The 13904-nt window shown below is 36.2% G+C and overlaps 1 protein-coding gene across 1 annotated transcript in view; it reads right to left on the bottom strand.

Annotated features, from left to right (window-relative positions):
* Positions 1-13904, bottom strand: part of map3k10 (mitogen-activated protein kinase kinase kinase 10) — a 49551-nt gene that overhangs the window by 11846 nt on the left and 23801 nt on the right. Inside the window, exons 2-10 of the mRNA XM_016452071.1 lie at positions 7798-7978; positions 7568-7716; positions 7284-7459; positions 5924-6170; positions 4941-5063; positions 4513-4648; positions 3007-3029; positions 2589-2827; positions 592-1126 (exon numbers count right to left, since the gene is read on the bottom strand). Coding sequence (XP_016307557.1) covers positions 592-1126; positions 2589-2827; positions 3007-3029; positions 4513-4648; positions 4941-5063; positions 5924-6170; positions 7284-7459; positions 7568-7716; positions 7798-7978 — 1809 coding nt within the window. The remainder of the gene's footprint in view (positions 1-591; positions 1127-2588; positions 2828-3006; positions 3030-4512; positions 4649-4940; positions 5064-5923; positions 6171-7283; positions 7460-7567; positions 7717-7797; positions 7979-13904) is intronic.

The raw sequence follows: 13904 nt of genomic DNA, 5'->3' as shown, positions 1-13904 counted from the left end.
TGCTCTTTTGTTGGTTTTGATTGCTTCTATTGTCCTCATTTGTAAGTCGCTTTGGACAAAAGCGTCTGCTAAATGACAAAATTTAAATATAATGTAAATGTAAATAACAAAACTACACTGAAATTTTAAAACAAGCCCCAAATCAAATAAATAAGTAACACAAATAAAATAAATCTCTTCATATACACAAAATAATTTTCCATTTAAAATGAGACAACCACTGCATTTTAATCATGATCCAAACAATATATACATGCAACATGAGCAGTTTTTATATACATACAGTATATATATATATGTATAAGATTAATGGGAATTACAAAAGAAGTTCAAATAAATCTGAAGTTCAAAACCAAATCTAAAATTGGTTCTAAAATAGTCTTTATGTACACATTCCTCTAAAGAAAAAAATAAAGTAAATATTTTATATAATATTTTATAATTTTTGCATAGTACTTACACATCATGGAAGTAACTGTTATACTTTATGCAAAATAAAACATGTAATTTTACAATTAAATGTTAATGTAAATGTTTTGACAGAGATTCACCCAATAACACATAGCTAGTATTTAAAGTAAAATGTTGTACCTGTATATGGTGTAATGGTCGGGGCTGATGCAGGGGGGAAGGGCATGCTCCCATCAGAGGGGGTGCGTCGATGCCCCACGACCGACTGTGCTCGAGGACGGATGGCCCCATCAGAGGGCGTGCGGCGGTGCCCACGGTTTAATGCCATAGTTGCAGAGACGTGGGTGGGTGTGAGGGACTGATTGGGCTCTCGTTTGAAGCTCTCTGCTCTCAGGTCTAACAGAGGGTTTAATGATGGCGCAGGAGAGACCACCGGGTGAGCACTACTAGGGGTCGGGGCAAAGTCATCAGGATCAGAGGGCAACAGGGACTTGGTGGAGTTGCAGTCAGAGAGGGAGGACAAAGAGAGGAGGGTAACGGAAGGAGATGGGTCCATGCTGGGCAGGATGGGGTCGTGATGGCGGTTGTGGGACAGGGAGAGTGACAGTGTGCGGCTGGGTGGAGAGGTGCTGCGTCTAAATCGGCCCGTGCGCTGGAACAAACCCTCCTTCTTCTTTTTCTGCTCCTCTCGCGGGTCCTGCTCATCTTGACTCATCTGAACACATATGAATGAATAATGTCACATTAGTTCAACAATAAGGTCAAACAATAATATAATATATAGCAATAAATCTAATGAGAATTACTACCAAAAAATCAAAAGAACAAATTTTAGTGGTGTTAAAAAATATTTTCTATATGCAAAATAAATATTCAATTTTAATTTGTGGTGCTGAACATGTTTTTGTAACATTCACTTTTATTTTGTAACATTCACTCATTTTAAAGAAAGGAAATATTAAAGTAGTAGTAGTATATAAAAATGTAGTTACTCACATATGGTTGCCCAAATAATTCAAATGATTTAATAATTACTTAAAGGCAAAATATGTAATTTTCGCCACTAGAGGGCGCATATTCAAAATAAACAAATAGACAAAGGCGTAGTTTGATGACGCCGTGACTGAGTGTGGAATCATGGGAGTTGTCGTCTTCATCCCCACAGCCGAAGCAATCCGACGGGACTCGGGCAGAAATCATGTTCATAGATGAGCTAATGATTTATTAACGTAGTAGAATGAAGCAGGGTGAGGCTGAAAGCTGTCGAAGCGAAACGAGGCCGCTGAACGAGCGCAACACACGGCTCGAAAGCAGCGGAGCTTTTATTATGCCACAGTCGACCGCTTCCGCTCCTTCCAGTCGTGTGTATGTGGGGAAAAAAGCAGCGCTGTTTTATCATACTAGATACATTTGAAAGTTCTGTTATAATGCTACTCTGTGCGGTCGTCACCGGTCTAATAGCCCGCCCGCCGTGCAGTTCTCAAGCTCACCGGCCTCCTCTCACTCAGCCTAGTAGCACTTGTTGTTTGTCATTTCTCCGATCACAAATGCAGACATGGTTTTTATGTTACGCTCCGGCCAATCACAACGTACTGGATAGCTGGCCAATCACAGCACACCTCGCTTTTCAGACCGATGAGCTTTGTAAAAATCGACGCGTTTCAGAAAGGCGGGGCATAGAGGAGAAACAATAATGTACAGAATGTGGAAAATAATGTGTTTTTTGAACCTTAAACCGCATAAACACATTTCATTACACCAAACACACCAAATAATGTTCTTTTTAGCAACATCATATGACCCCTTTAAACATTCTTCGAAACATTTGGGATAATGTAAGTACACAAGTCAGCAAAATATATAACACTGTTCTAGTGGTTTTTGGATATTTTAATAAAAAAATCTTACATATTGTGCCTTTAATATGTAATGATTATATTTATTGTGAAACTATTTATTTCAATATTAAATTACAAATATTAATTCACATAAGTATTACAATTAATTGTTACATGTATAATAATTACATAGTAATAATCATTATTTGTAGTCTTGTTTATGAAAATACATTCATTAAAAATGCACTGAAAAAACACTACTATCAACACTCCTATTAAGCCTCTTTTCTTATGTTCCTTACTTTCTTTTCCACTTTCTCAGTCTCTCATGATGTGTACCTGTGGTCGTCCCAGCTGGAAGATGTCAGAACCAAGGCCCACAGCGGCCAGTACGGAGGCACAGCCCAGCAGCAGAAGGTCACTCTTTTTCCTCTGGCTGCAGCGCCGAACTGAATCCTGTGAGCCTATTCCCGGCCCTGTACTCGCTGATCCTAAACCCACCTCCTCCATCGCTCCATTACTGCCCAGGTCAGGAGCCAGGCGTCCTGGGGAACTGTCATCAAACTCACAGTGCTCCTCTACACAGAAAAAAGAGGTAGTGAATTAATAATGAATGAAGAGAAACAGATCGTAAACTTCCTATAATTTCAGTCGATATCAGTATTAATCTGTTTGATGTACTGTGTCGGGTCATAATGTTCCAATCTGAGGCAGGTTCATTATACTGTGTGTCTATAAGCATGTGATTCAGACTCACCCATTTCATTTAGGCTTGAGAATCCACACACACACACACACACACACACACACACACACACACACACACACACACACACACACACACACATATATATATATATATATATATATATATATATATGTATGTATATGTATATATATATATGTATACATACTTCTGCAAATCTGAATAATTTAACTTTAAATTTGCTTATAATTGTCTTCAGTGTTTAGAAACTAGGCCCAACCAATCATAATGAGATCATTAAAAAATGGGGAGAGTGGGGTAAGATGAGACACTTTTTACTTATGTGGTCCTCAAGATAAGGTAAAGTATCTAAAGTAACTTCAGGATGTTTCCTATCATTTCAAATGATCAGAATGTATCTATGACAAAGGGTTCTAAAAATATGGCTTCTTATAAAAAAGTGTTCCTGTGGCTCAGTTTGCCCCAGGGTGGGGGTAAGTTGACCCAAGTCAATGAGTAAGATGAACCATCTGGTTGTAAACTGACCATCTGACTGAATCTGGTTCAAACCCATGTTAAATTTGAAAGATAATTTACCTCTTTTAAAAACTAATTTAATAATTAAATTTCCTTTTTCAAACAGTCTTAATTCTTTTCTTAAAGGGGTCATATGATGCGATTTCAAGTTTTCCTTTCTCTTTGGAGTGTTACAAGCTCTTGGTGCATAAAGAAGATCTGTAAAGTTGCTAAGACTAAAGTCTCAAATTCAAAGAGATATTCTTTATAAAAGTTAAGAGTCAACCACGCCTACCTAAAATGGCTCATTCTAACACGCCCCCACATGTCTACGTCACGATGTGGAAATATTAACATAATGCCGCCCAAATGTGCACGCAAAGAAAGAAGGCGTGGTTTCAGGAACAGCAGTAGTGTTGATGCAGCCATGTCAGGGAGACGCTGTGTTTCAGTGCGAAAGCAAAAGCACTTTATTTGGCCTTCCAGAAGTAGATGCAATTAGGAATCATTGGTTAAGTTCTGTTACAACAGAACAGCACAACCCAGATGTTCGAATTTGTGCAACGCGGTTTTATACATTGCTAAATCACTTATATGCATCATAAATATTTTTAGACCTGTATAAATTTACTTTGATGTAACAGCCATTACATCTGTTATGCTAAAATTTTACTTTGACAAGCCAAAAACAGTTTTTAAAGTAATTGGGTGCCTTCCACTCCTCCCGTGTGTTTCTTCTTTTCTTTCTTTTCAGTCTGGCAGAAATTATGGGTGGTTTCAAAATATATGGTCACATGACTACAAGTCTACAGTTGGCAAGATACAGGGGGTGGGTCAACTTACCCACTGGCTCATCTTACCCCACTCTCCCCCTATACAAAATGTTGTAAGACAATTATTTACTTAAAAATAATAATAATAAATCATTAAAAAACATAAGTGGACTTCTAAAGAAATAATAAAATTAAATTACATAAAAAAATGCAATATAAAAAAAGAAAAAGTAATACAACTCTTTTAAATGTATATTTTTTGGTCTACCTGTCCTCTCCACCGACTCTCTCGCGCTGATGTGTGGAGCTGGGCCCCCATGTTCGGCCCTTCTTCTTGGTCCCTAGATCCTCTTTCTTACACACTGCCGTCCGGCCCCATGTCTTCCTTCCATCACTGGGCGTCACTAGACCACACAGCAATCCAAACACATTTCAGAAAATATTCAATATTATCTTTGCTTTAGCATACTACATATTGCTACCTAACTCAACATAAAGTAAGGATTACATAGAAACACAAGTATGTAAGCTAAGACAGTCTCAATGCACTTCACAGACACATTCAACTCTTTTAAGTGGTATTGATTGTTGGCACATGGCAGTGCAGGCACACATCAGTATGTACTACTCCAGCAATGTACTCTGGTCCTTGTTTATTCTCTTATATAAAACCAAAACATTCAGGCATTGACTTACGGCGTATGGCTCTGAGGCGAGGGATGACCCCTGGGCTGGCTGGAGGAGTGGTGCTTTCACTACCCTGACCTTTCCTCTTGTCCACACTGGGTGATGCTTGCACTGTGATCTTATGTTCAAAACCTAAAACATACAGTTTTCATTCCCAATGTATGATAAAAAATGGTTTTACTGGACAATAACACTAATTTGATTGGGGGGGAAATTCCTTTGAATATAAATGTACAGCAATATTGTGAAATATTATTATTATTGTGATTTGAATACAGTAAAAACAGTAATATTGTGAAATTGAAATACAATTTAAAATAACTGTTTTCTATTGCAATATATTTTATGATGTAATTTATTTCTGTGATGGCAAAGCTGAATTTTCAGCAGCCATTACTCCAGTCTTCAGTGTCACATGATCCTTCAGAAATCATTCTAATATGCTGATTTGGCACTCAATTATTATCAGTTATTATTGGCTCTCAATTATTAATAATGGTTCTTATTATTATCAATGCTGCTTAATATTCTTTGATAAATAGAAAATAAAAAGCAGCATTTATTTGAAATAAAATCTTTTGTAACATTAAACGTCTTTACTGTCACTTTTGATCAATTAAAATGCATACTTGCTGAGTTGAAGCGTTGATTGATTAGTTTCCACAAAATATTAAGCAGCAGATATAATAAAAATGTTTCTTGAGCAGCAAATCGGCTTATCAGAAAGATTTCTGAAGGATCATGTGACACTGAAGACTGGAGTAATGGCTGCTGAAAACTCAGCATTGCCATCACAGGAATAAATTACATCATAAAATATATTAAAATAGACTAAAGTTATTTTAAATTGTAATTAAATTTCACAATGTTACTGTTTTGACTGTATTCAAATCGCACCACAGACATATAAATGCAGCTTCAGAAGAACAACATTAAACAATCATAATTATTCCAAACTTTTGTCCGGTAATGTATATTCTCATTCCACCCACCAGATGGCAGACTGATGCAGTTGCTGTCTCTGCCAAGTTTGAGCAGTCTGCTCTTTTTGAAGTGGCCTTTGCGTTTTTTCACTCGTGGTTTCTCTTGATACATCTGATGGATGATGATGTTGAGCTCTCTCTCCACGATGTCAATCTCCCTCTCGGCTAACTCCTGCTCACGCCTCCTCAGATGCTCCTCTTGCTCCCTCTGCTCCTCAGCTGCCCGCGCCAGAGCTTCCTCCCAGGATCGTAACTCCTAATGAACAGGCGATTATTTAGACCGCTATTCCACTGAGCCTACAAGTTATTGCTTATAATATTGTTGCTAGTGTAATTTCCCTAAGCGTAGATGATTAGATTTTCCTACACATTAGGCTCTCTATTTGTATATTGGCTCACAATACTTGTGTGTAAACATACACTGTAGTCTTAACCATCTAATCTGTACTCTTTATTAGTTCCTACATTTATAAAATATCTACAGGGAAATGTACAGTACAGTTCAAATGTTTGGGGTCGGTAAGATTTTTTTATTTTATTTTATTCAGCAAGGATGCATTAAATTGATCAAAGGTGATAGTAAAAAATTTTACACTGTTTAAAACATGTCTTCAAATTTCAAATAAATGCTGGTCTTTTGAACTTTCTATTCATCAAATAATACTGAGAAAAACAAACATTGATAATTATAAGAACTTTTTCTTGGGCACCAAATCAGCATTTTAGAATGATTTCTGAAAGATCATGTAATTTTCACATATTACTTTCAACAAACTAAATTTTCAACAGTTAAAGCTGTCATAATATTTTGAAAATATTACTGTTTTTACTGTATCTTGATCAAATAAATGTAGCCTCTGGCAAGCAAAAGAGAAAACATTTAAACATCCTACCAACCCTAAACTTTTCAAATCTAGTATACTTTATAAAACAACTAATATAGTAATTTTGTATTTGTATTTATTTTATTATTCTTTTTAAATTTAGAAAATGATCATTTAAAATGATAATTTATTTGGTATTGGCTGCTAAGTGGCAGTACAGAAGCAAACATTTAGGAAAAAAAGTTACTGTATTATTGAAGTTATTTTATTAGAAATTTTAAAAATGTTTAAAAACTAAATTTACAAGACTTCAATGTGACTGGGTTTTATAGTATATTAATATAAATTATAATATTATTCATATGGTTAAATGTGTAAATTATATGGTATTATAGTACTGGTTGACAATATAGGGTAAATGGTTATCCATATTCATTGTGCAAATGGTTTAAATATCAACTGAATCTATAAATATGAAAATATTTCAGAAGTTCACCACATGCCTCTCGTACTTCCTCCTTATTAAACAAATTTATGGTCCTAACCTTCTCTTTTGCTCGTAGTTCATCAAACATCTGCTGAATCTCCAGCCTCCAGTCTTCCTGCAGGGAATGGAAAGACTCGAGGGGCATCTGGAACATGGCTGATTGCTCAATGTCCACCAGCCTTTTCAAGATACTCCCAAAAGAAGGACGTCCATGTGGGTTAGGACACCAACACTCTACAGAAGAGAGAGAGAGAGAGAGAGACAGATGAATAATGATCTGATGTAAAGAGTGGACATCTCACAGGTCAATGTTTCATGTGGTTCAACCGTAACTGTTCTTACCTCCCAGCAGCTGTGCAAAGGCCTCAGGGCAGGTGGAGGGGATGGGAAGGGTCAGCTTGTTCATAGCAACTCCATAGGCCACAGCCAAAGCATCGATTTCACGGTATGGCACCTCACCAGTCAGCAGCTCCCAGAGTAACACTCCAAAACTGACACAAAAAAGACCATAATCAGCCACAAAACCTCTAGTTAGGCCGCAAAAGATAGTCCAGAGTAGGACGGAAGCTCACCTCCAAACATCGCTGCTTTTGGAGAACAGGGACAGCTTGATGACCTCTGGAGCCATCCAGGCATACGTGCCCGCTGCGCTCATCTTCGTGGTGCGATGCCATTCCCGAGCAAGGCCGAAGTCTGTGATCTTCAGAGTCTTCCCGCTCAGGACATCTCTCTCCACAGGCTCCAGAATCAGAACTGAGGGAGGAGTGAAATGAAGAACAGAGAAATATGAAGCCAAAGTGGGTTGGAGATAAATGGAGTGAATTTTGGCTCTTAACAGTGGAAACAATAACAACTTCTGCATTGTAATATCCAGTGATTAGTCTCAGTGGTGCTCATCAGAAGTCAAACCAGATTATTTGGCACACAGAAGCTTTACACAAAGATGGCAAACAATATCCTTGATTTGCACTTAAGATAAAACTGAAGTGCAAACATAACACGTTTGAGTCATATGACAGTGATACAATGTGAGAACCAGTGCAGTACTTGTGTATACAGTGACACCTCACAAAAACAAAACTACATCTACATCTACTTAGATCAGAATATCAAATAAATTTTTTAGACTTTATAATATTGACTATTATTCATTTACGCATTGCTATTCTCCTAAGTTTTGCAAAATGAATTAGTATTCGCAACTCATTTTACTTCCATCTGTGACGTATTTCTGAGTGAAACAGGATGCTCAACGGGAACAAAATCTAGGGCGGGATTTGCTTGTATGCATCAGAAATCAATTGAATCATGATAAGTGACAGTACTACACCATAATGGAGTTCAATTGGAATGCTATCCTCCTGAAACACCACTGTTACCCACTTTTAAAGAAGCTTTGAAAAGGCTTTTAAAGAGTTTACAATTTATGCATTCAGGCTTGATGTAAACAGCAGCACATTGTGAAACTTGCAAGTGACAGTTGGACGGAAGTGATGGTTTATAGTAGAGCCCGACCGATATGGGTTTTTTTGGGCCGATACCGATATTAGGGAGTAAAAAAAGGTCGATATCGATATATCGGCCGATATTCTTTGTGTATATTATAGTACAGTACCAGTCAAAAGTTTGGATACTTTCCCATTCGTGTGTCCAAACATTTGACTGGTACTATATATAGAATACAGTATATACATAAACAGAATATATATACATAAACACATTTTTTGCAATGATCACTCAAATGTGGTGATGAAACACTTATAATGACGTTACAGAGATATGTAATGGAGGCAGTGCATTTAACAATTTAACAATAAACTTTATTATCCAAAATGAGTCTGACATCAGTGCAATGAACAGTAAAGTTGAAGTTTATTCAACTTTAATTCAATTCAATTCCATTCAACTTTATTCCGTTGAAGTTTATTTCACTTTGGAACATTCATTCACAGATTTGCGCTACTGTCTTCACACACAGACGAAACTTACTAGAGAAGTGTGAAGTGTGACATAATATACCTCTGTAAATAAATACAATATAAAGTCATGTCTCGCGCACTTTAATGCCCTTTGAATGTAACATGTATGTTCCCTTGGAACTGGAATCATGGCGGAATTTCATGTGAAGTCCACTTTGCAGGGCACTTACGGTCGAATAAGACAACGCTTGAATGCTGCTGCCTCAACAAGAGACCTCCTAACTGAAGTGAAAGTGTTGACTGGTGTCACTATCTCGCAGTGCGGATTTGCCGCGCCGTTACGGAGATATGGCCGTTCAAAGTTTCAATGGTTTTCCATAGAATTAAGCTTTAAAGCGTTTCATCCAGGCCGCCAGTTGCTAGCAAACAATGGAGCTCGCTCTGCTGGACAAACTAAGTAATTACACCATTTCAAGCATTTTATCTGCGTTATATGTTCTGTAAAAAAAAATGTCATATCGGCAGCATATTCGCCGATACCGATATATCGGCGACAGGCTCATATCGGCCGATAATATTGGCAAAACGATATATCGGTCGGGCTCTAGTTTATAGTTAAAAATTTTAAAAAATATGTGTTTTTCTTACATAAACCTATCATTTCACATCAGAAGATGTCGATTCATGTCATATGTGGGGTCGTAGAGACTGCGTTCAGGGGGCAGGGGGTGTCCCCCTCGGGTGAATTCCGGAAGGGCTTTAAAGAGATGGATTATTTTTCTAAAAATCTTTTTCTTTTCATCTAAAGAAAGAAAGTCATACACATTTTGGACAGCATGAGAGTCAGTAAATAATAATTGTATTTTCATTTTTAGGTAGAGTAACCCTTTAAAGGCCATGTGTTCATTCAAACTCTATGCTACTCTATTTGCTACAAATGAATGTCACTTGGAAGAAACTAGTCAAATTATGCAGAAACCAACATAGACCGTTTGCTTGTCCCAAAAACCCCTGAAGAAAACAGTTACTACATTAAATACAGTTTATGTTTGTTATTGTGTTGTGTTGATGGTGAATGTAAAATTTAGATCCTGATGCAAAAACAGTTGATAATCTGTCCTAAAACGCTACCTAAATAGCTATTTGGCTTTTGTTAATCTTATAAAACATCCCACGTGGCCCTCGTTAAGTCACTCAAAAGAAAATAATTCGTTTCAGAGATGGACTTGGTTGCTACATTTTGATGAAAGCAGATACATATTTTTTGCCTTTGGGATAATGAACTGTACACACCATTTAAAAATATGGAGTTGGTATTTTTTTTAAAGTCTCTTATGTTCACCAAGCAGGTAAAATGCAGTTAAACAGTAATATTGTGAAATACTATCACAGTTTAAAATAACTGTATATTTTAAAATGCAATTTATTCCTGTGATGGCAACGTTGATTTTTCAGCAGCCAGTACTCCAGTCTTCAGTGTCCTTCATAAATCATTCTAATATGCTGATTTGGTGCTCAAGAAGCATTCTTATTATTATCATTGAAAACATTTGTGCTGCTTAATACAGTATGACTTTACTATCACTTTTGATAAATCTAATGTGCACTGAAAAAAATGTTTCATTCATCCAATTAAAAAAAATGAGGGTAATGATTCACATCTATATTTTTTAACTTGAGCCAATGAAAAATAAATAACTTGCCCTAAGGGATGATAATTGGATGAATGAAACATTTTTTTCAGTGTGTCCTTGCTGAATGAAAGTATTAAATACTTTCCAATAACAAAAATAAATCTCACTGACCCCAAATTTTAGAATTTGTTTTCGATACTGTACATAATGGAATGAATGCGATGTATACCAAATGGGACAATGTAAATCATTCACAATAAGACCATGTATTAAGAAAGTAAACCAGGTCAAATTTTGATTTAATAGCCTCAGCAAAATGAAGACTTCTTGACTTTTACAGGGAGTTGAAGCTCTAACAAAGTAACTTTGACTTTCACCTAACTGAGTGCACACTCATCTATATGCTAATCTATACACAACACAATCTTAGCTTTACATCACAAGTGAGACACATGACAAGCTTTAACTATGCACACATACACATAATAGGTGCCAGTTAACTGCATGCAGAGAACAATGTCAATATTTCACAGAAGTGGCATTAGATGACACACCGATCCTGGTATTGTTATCCATGAATTCAGATCTGTGTTTACTGAAACTACCAAGATCCACACAGTTTATTAGAACAAGAATTATAGAAGTCAAAAGGTACATAAGACAAAAAAAGGTTGGGAAACACTGGTCTAAGCCATACTGCCACGCCACATGAGATTATACAGTTGTCATTGAGACTTAAAAGAGCTCGACTTTCTGTCTAGTTCACATTTACCAACAATAGTCACACTGGATGGAAAGAATCTCACAAATAAATCAATGTGAACTATAGCTTTCTTTACAGTATATGTCATATTTGTGTGTGTATGTATTGCATTTATATATAAATACTGTATGTGAGTGTGTACTGTATGAGAGAGTGATGCTAGTTTGTGGTGCCCTGTTCTTTCCCTCCTCCCTGTATTTCCTCCTGAGTTTCCGTATGCGGGCAGGCTATGGAAATGTTTGGAGTGTCAATAGTCAGCTGGACTGGTTTGAGTGGGGTGGAGACGGGTGGAGTGCAGCCTGCTATTCCATTATCACCACACATATGCAAACGGAAGCAGAGAGAGACAGGAAGAGAACACAGCTGAGTTTCTGTTTGACCAGCACATCACAAGCTCAGGTTGAACCAACAGGTGGAACCTTTCTCTCTTTCACAGCCATTAGATAGACTAATACATTCAAAAATGTTGTGTCACTTATTAATATAGTATAATAATATTATAGAATATGAAATACAGAATTTGATATTATATAAATATAATTTAAGAACTAGATGTATGTTATTTTACAACTAGATGTTTTGTCAATGAAAATAAATTATGATCATTTTTTATATTGATCCTACTTACTTTTTTATTAAATAACAAAGATTATATTTAGTATTGTCTATATGCATTTACAATATATAGATAACAGAATATGGGGGAAAATAACACAGAAAATGTTTGCCCTACATATGGAAGCCAGAGGTGTAAATAAAACCAAACTCCCTTTTAATATAAAAATAGAAAAACTAAAAGTGAAAGCAATTAGTTCACATTATGAAAGATGCCTTAATTGATGAATTCCTGGAATATCAGATGAAAAGATGACAAAATATAGCAAAAACACTGGATGTAAATAAACACTATTATTATCCAATAGATGCTCTGTTTTTTGGCAGAAACATTGTGTATTTCATACATTTCATGTATTCGTAAACATGGACATGCTTTCTGCTAAAAATATCTTCTTAGAAGGTTGACTGCCGAGGCAAAGCAGTGTGTCTGAGAGTATACTGGTTTACTGACAAGACAAATGAAAAATCTGCCAATGGAACAAGAAAAAATATTTTAAAAAACATATTCAAGACACGGCTTTTAAGTCCTACTAATGTCAGTTTTGCTTCTTAGCTAAATTTAATTGTTTTAAGGACGTTCAGATATTTGAACTGTACACAAAAGTACTGATTAACATAACATCAGTTTATCATTAATAAACGAACTAACAATGAAAAAACAGATTTATTATCTGTTCATATTATAGAAGCAATCAAACTGTTAGTCTAACTCAGTACACACTAGTGTTAGAGGGTCATTTTTTTATAATAAATAAAAACAAAAGTAGATAGAATAGAAAAAGAATATAGAACGCTAGTGTTAAAGGGTAATTTTTAAAATAATAATAATATAAAAAAAAAAACTAGATAGAATAGAAAAAGAATATAGAACGCTAGTGTTAGAGGGTATTTTTTTTAAATAATAATAATAATAAAAAAACAAGTAGATAGAATAGAAAAAGAATAGCTGTTAATTAATGCTCTAACCAAGTGTAACGAATGGGACCTTATTGTAAAGTGTTACCAATATTTTTAGTGAACTTGTTAAGCTATGATTTGATATTTCCCTTCCTCATCTCTAACTGTGTACATTTGTGTGTGTGTGTGTGTGTGTGTGTGTGTGTGCGCATATGTTTCTGCCTCTGGTGTGAGGGGAGATAAGGAGAATAGGAGATGGCTGCTCACAATGTTAATAAGGCTTTGTTATATGCCTGTCTTAGTGGCCATGTCACCCTGAGGGACAGTTGCCACCAGAGGGTTTTGTGGGGGTGAATGTGTGTGTGTGTGTGCATGTCACAGAGAAAGAATATATAGGATTGTGTGAATATATGTGTGGAGAGAGATGGTGTTCATGAGAGTGAATAAAGAGGCACAACATTCGTTGAACATGGTTGAACAAGCGAGGGTGTGTCAGCGATGGTAAATGTGTGTGTGTGCGCGCACTGCATATACGTGCATGTTTGTTCCAATTAACTTCTGTTGCAGCTCTTCACTAAAGGCTACTGCCGGGCATTCAGGGCATGCATGGAAGTGTGTTTATTTGTTGGGATGCTATATGAGAGGACAGTCATACAGGTTTTACAACTAGCAACTATCAAACACTTTCAAACCAACCACCATAACTCCCATTCATAACATATTTATATTTACATATTTACACTTTATTCACAATCTGGCGTATCAAATTAATTAACTTGACTCTGGTTGGTCAATCGCTACATCCCACAGCCAATTTTTAAAATAATTTTTAGTTAAACTATACTAAA

The sequence above is a fragment of the Sinocyclocheilus anshuiensis genome, unplaced genomic scaffold, assembly GCF_001515605.1.
Source record: "Sinocyclocheilus anshuiensis isolate Anshui unplaced genomic scaffold, SAMN03320099.WGS_v1.1 scaffold643, whole genome shotgun sequence".
Taxonomy (NCBI): Eukaryota; Metazoa; Chordata; class Actinopteri; order Cypriniformes; family Cyprinidae; genus Sinocyclocheilus; species Sinocyclocheilus anshuiensis.
This window is presented reverse-complemented; position numbering and strand designations above follow the sequence as displayed.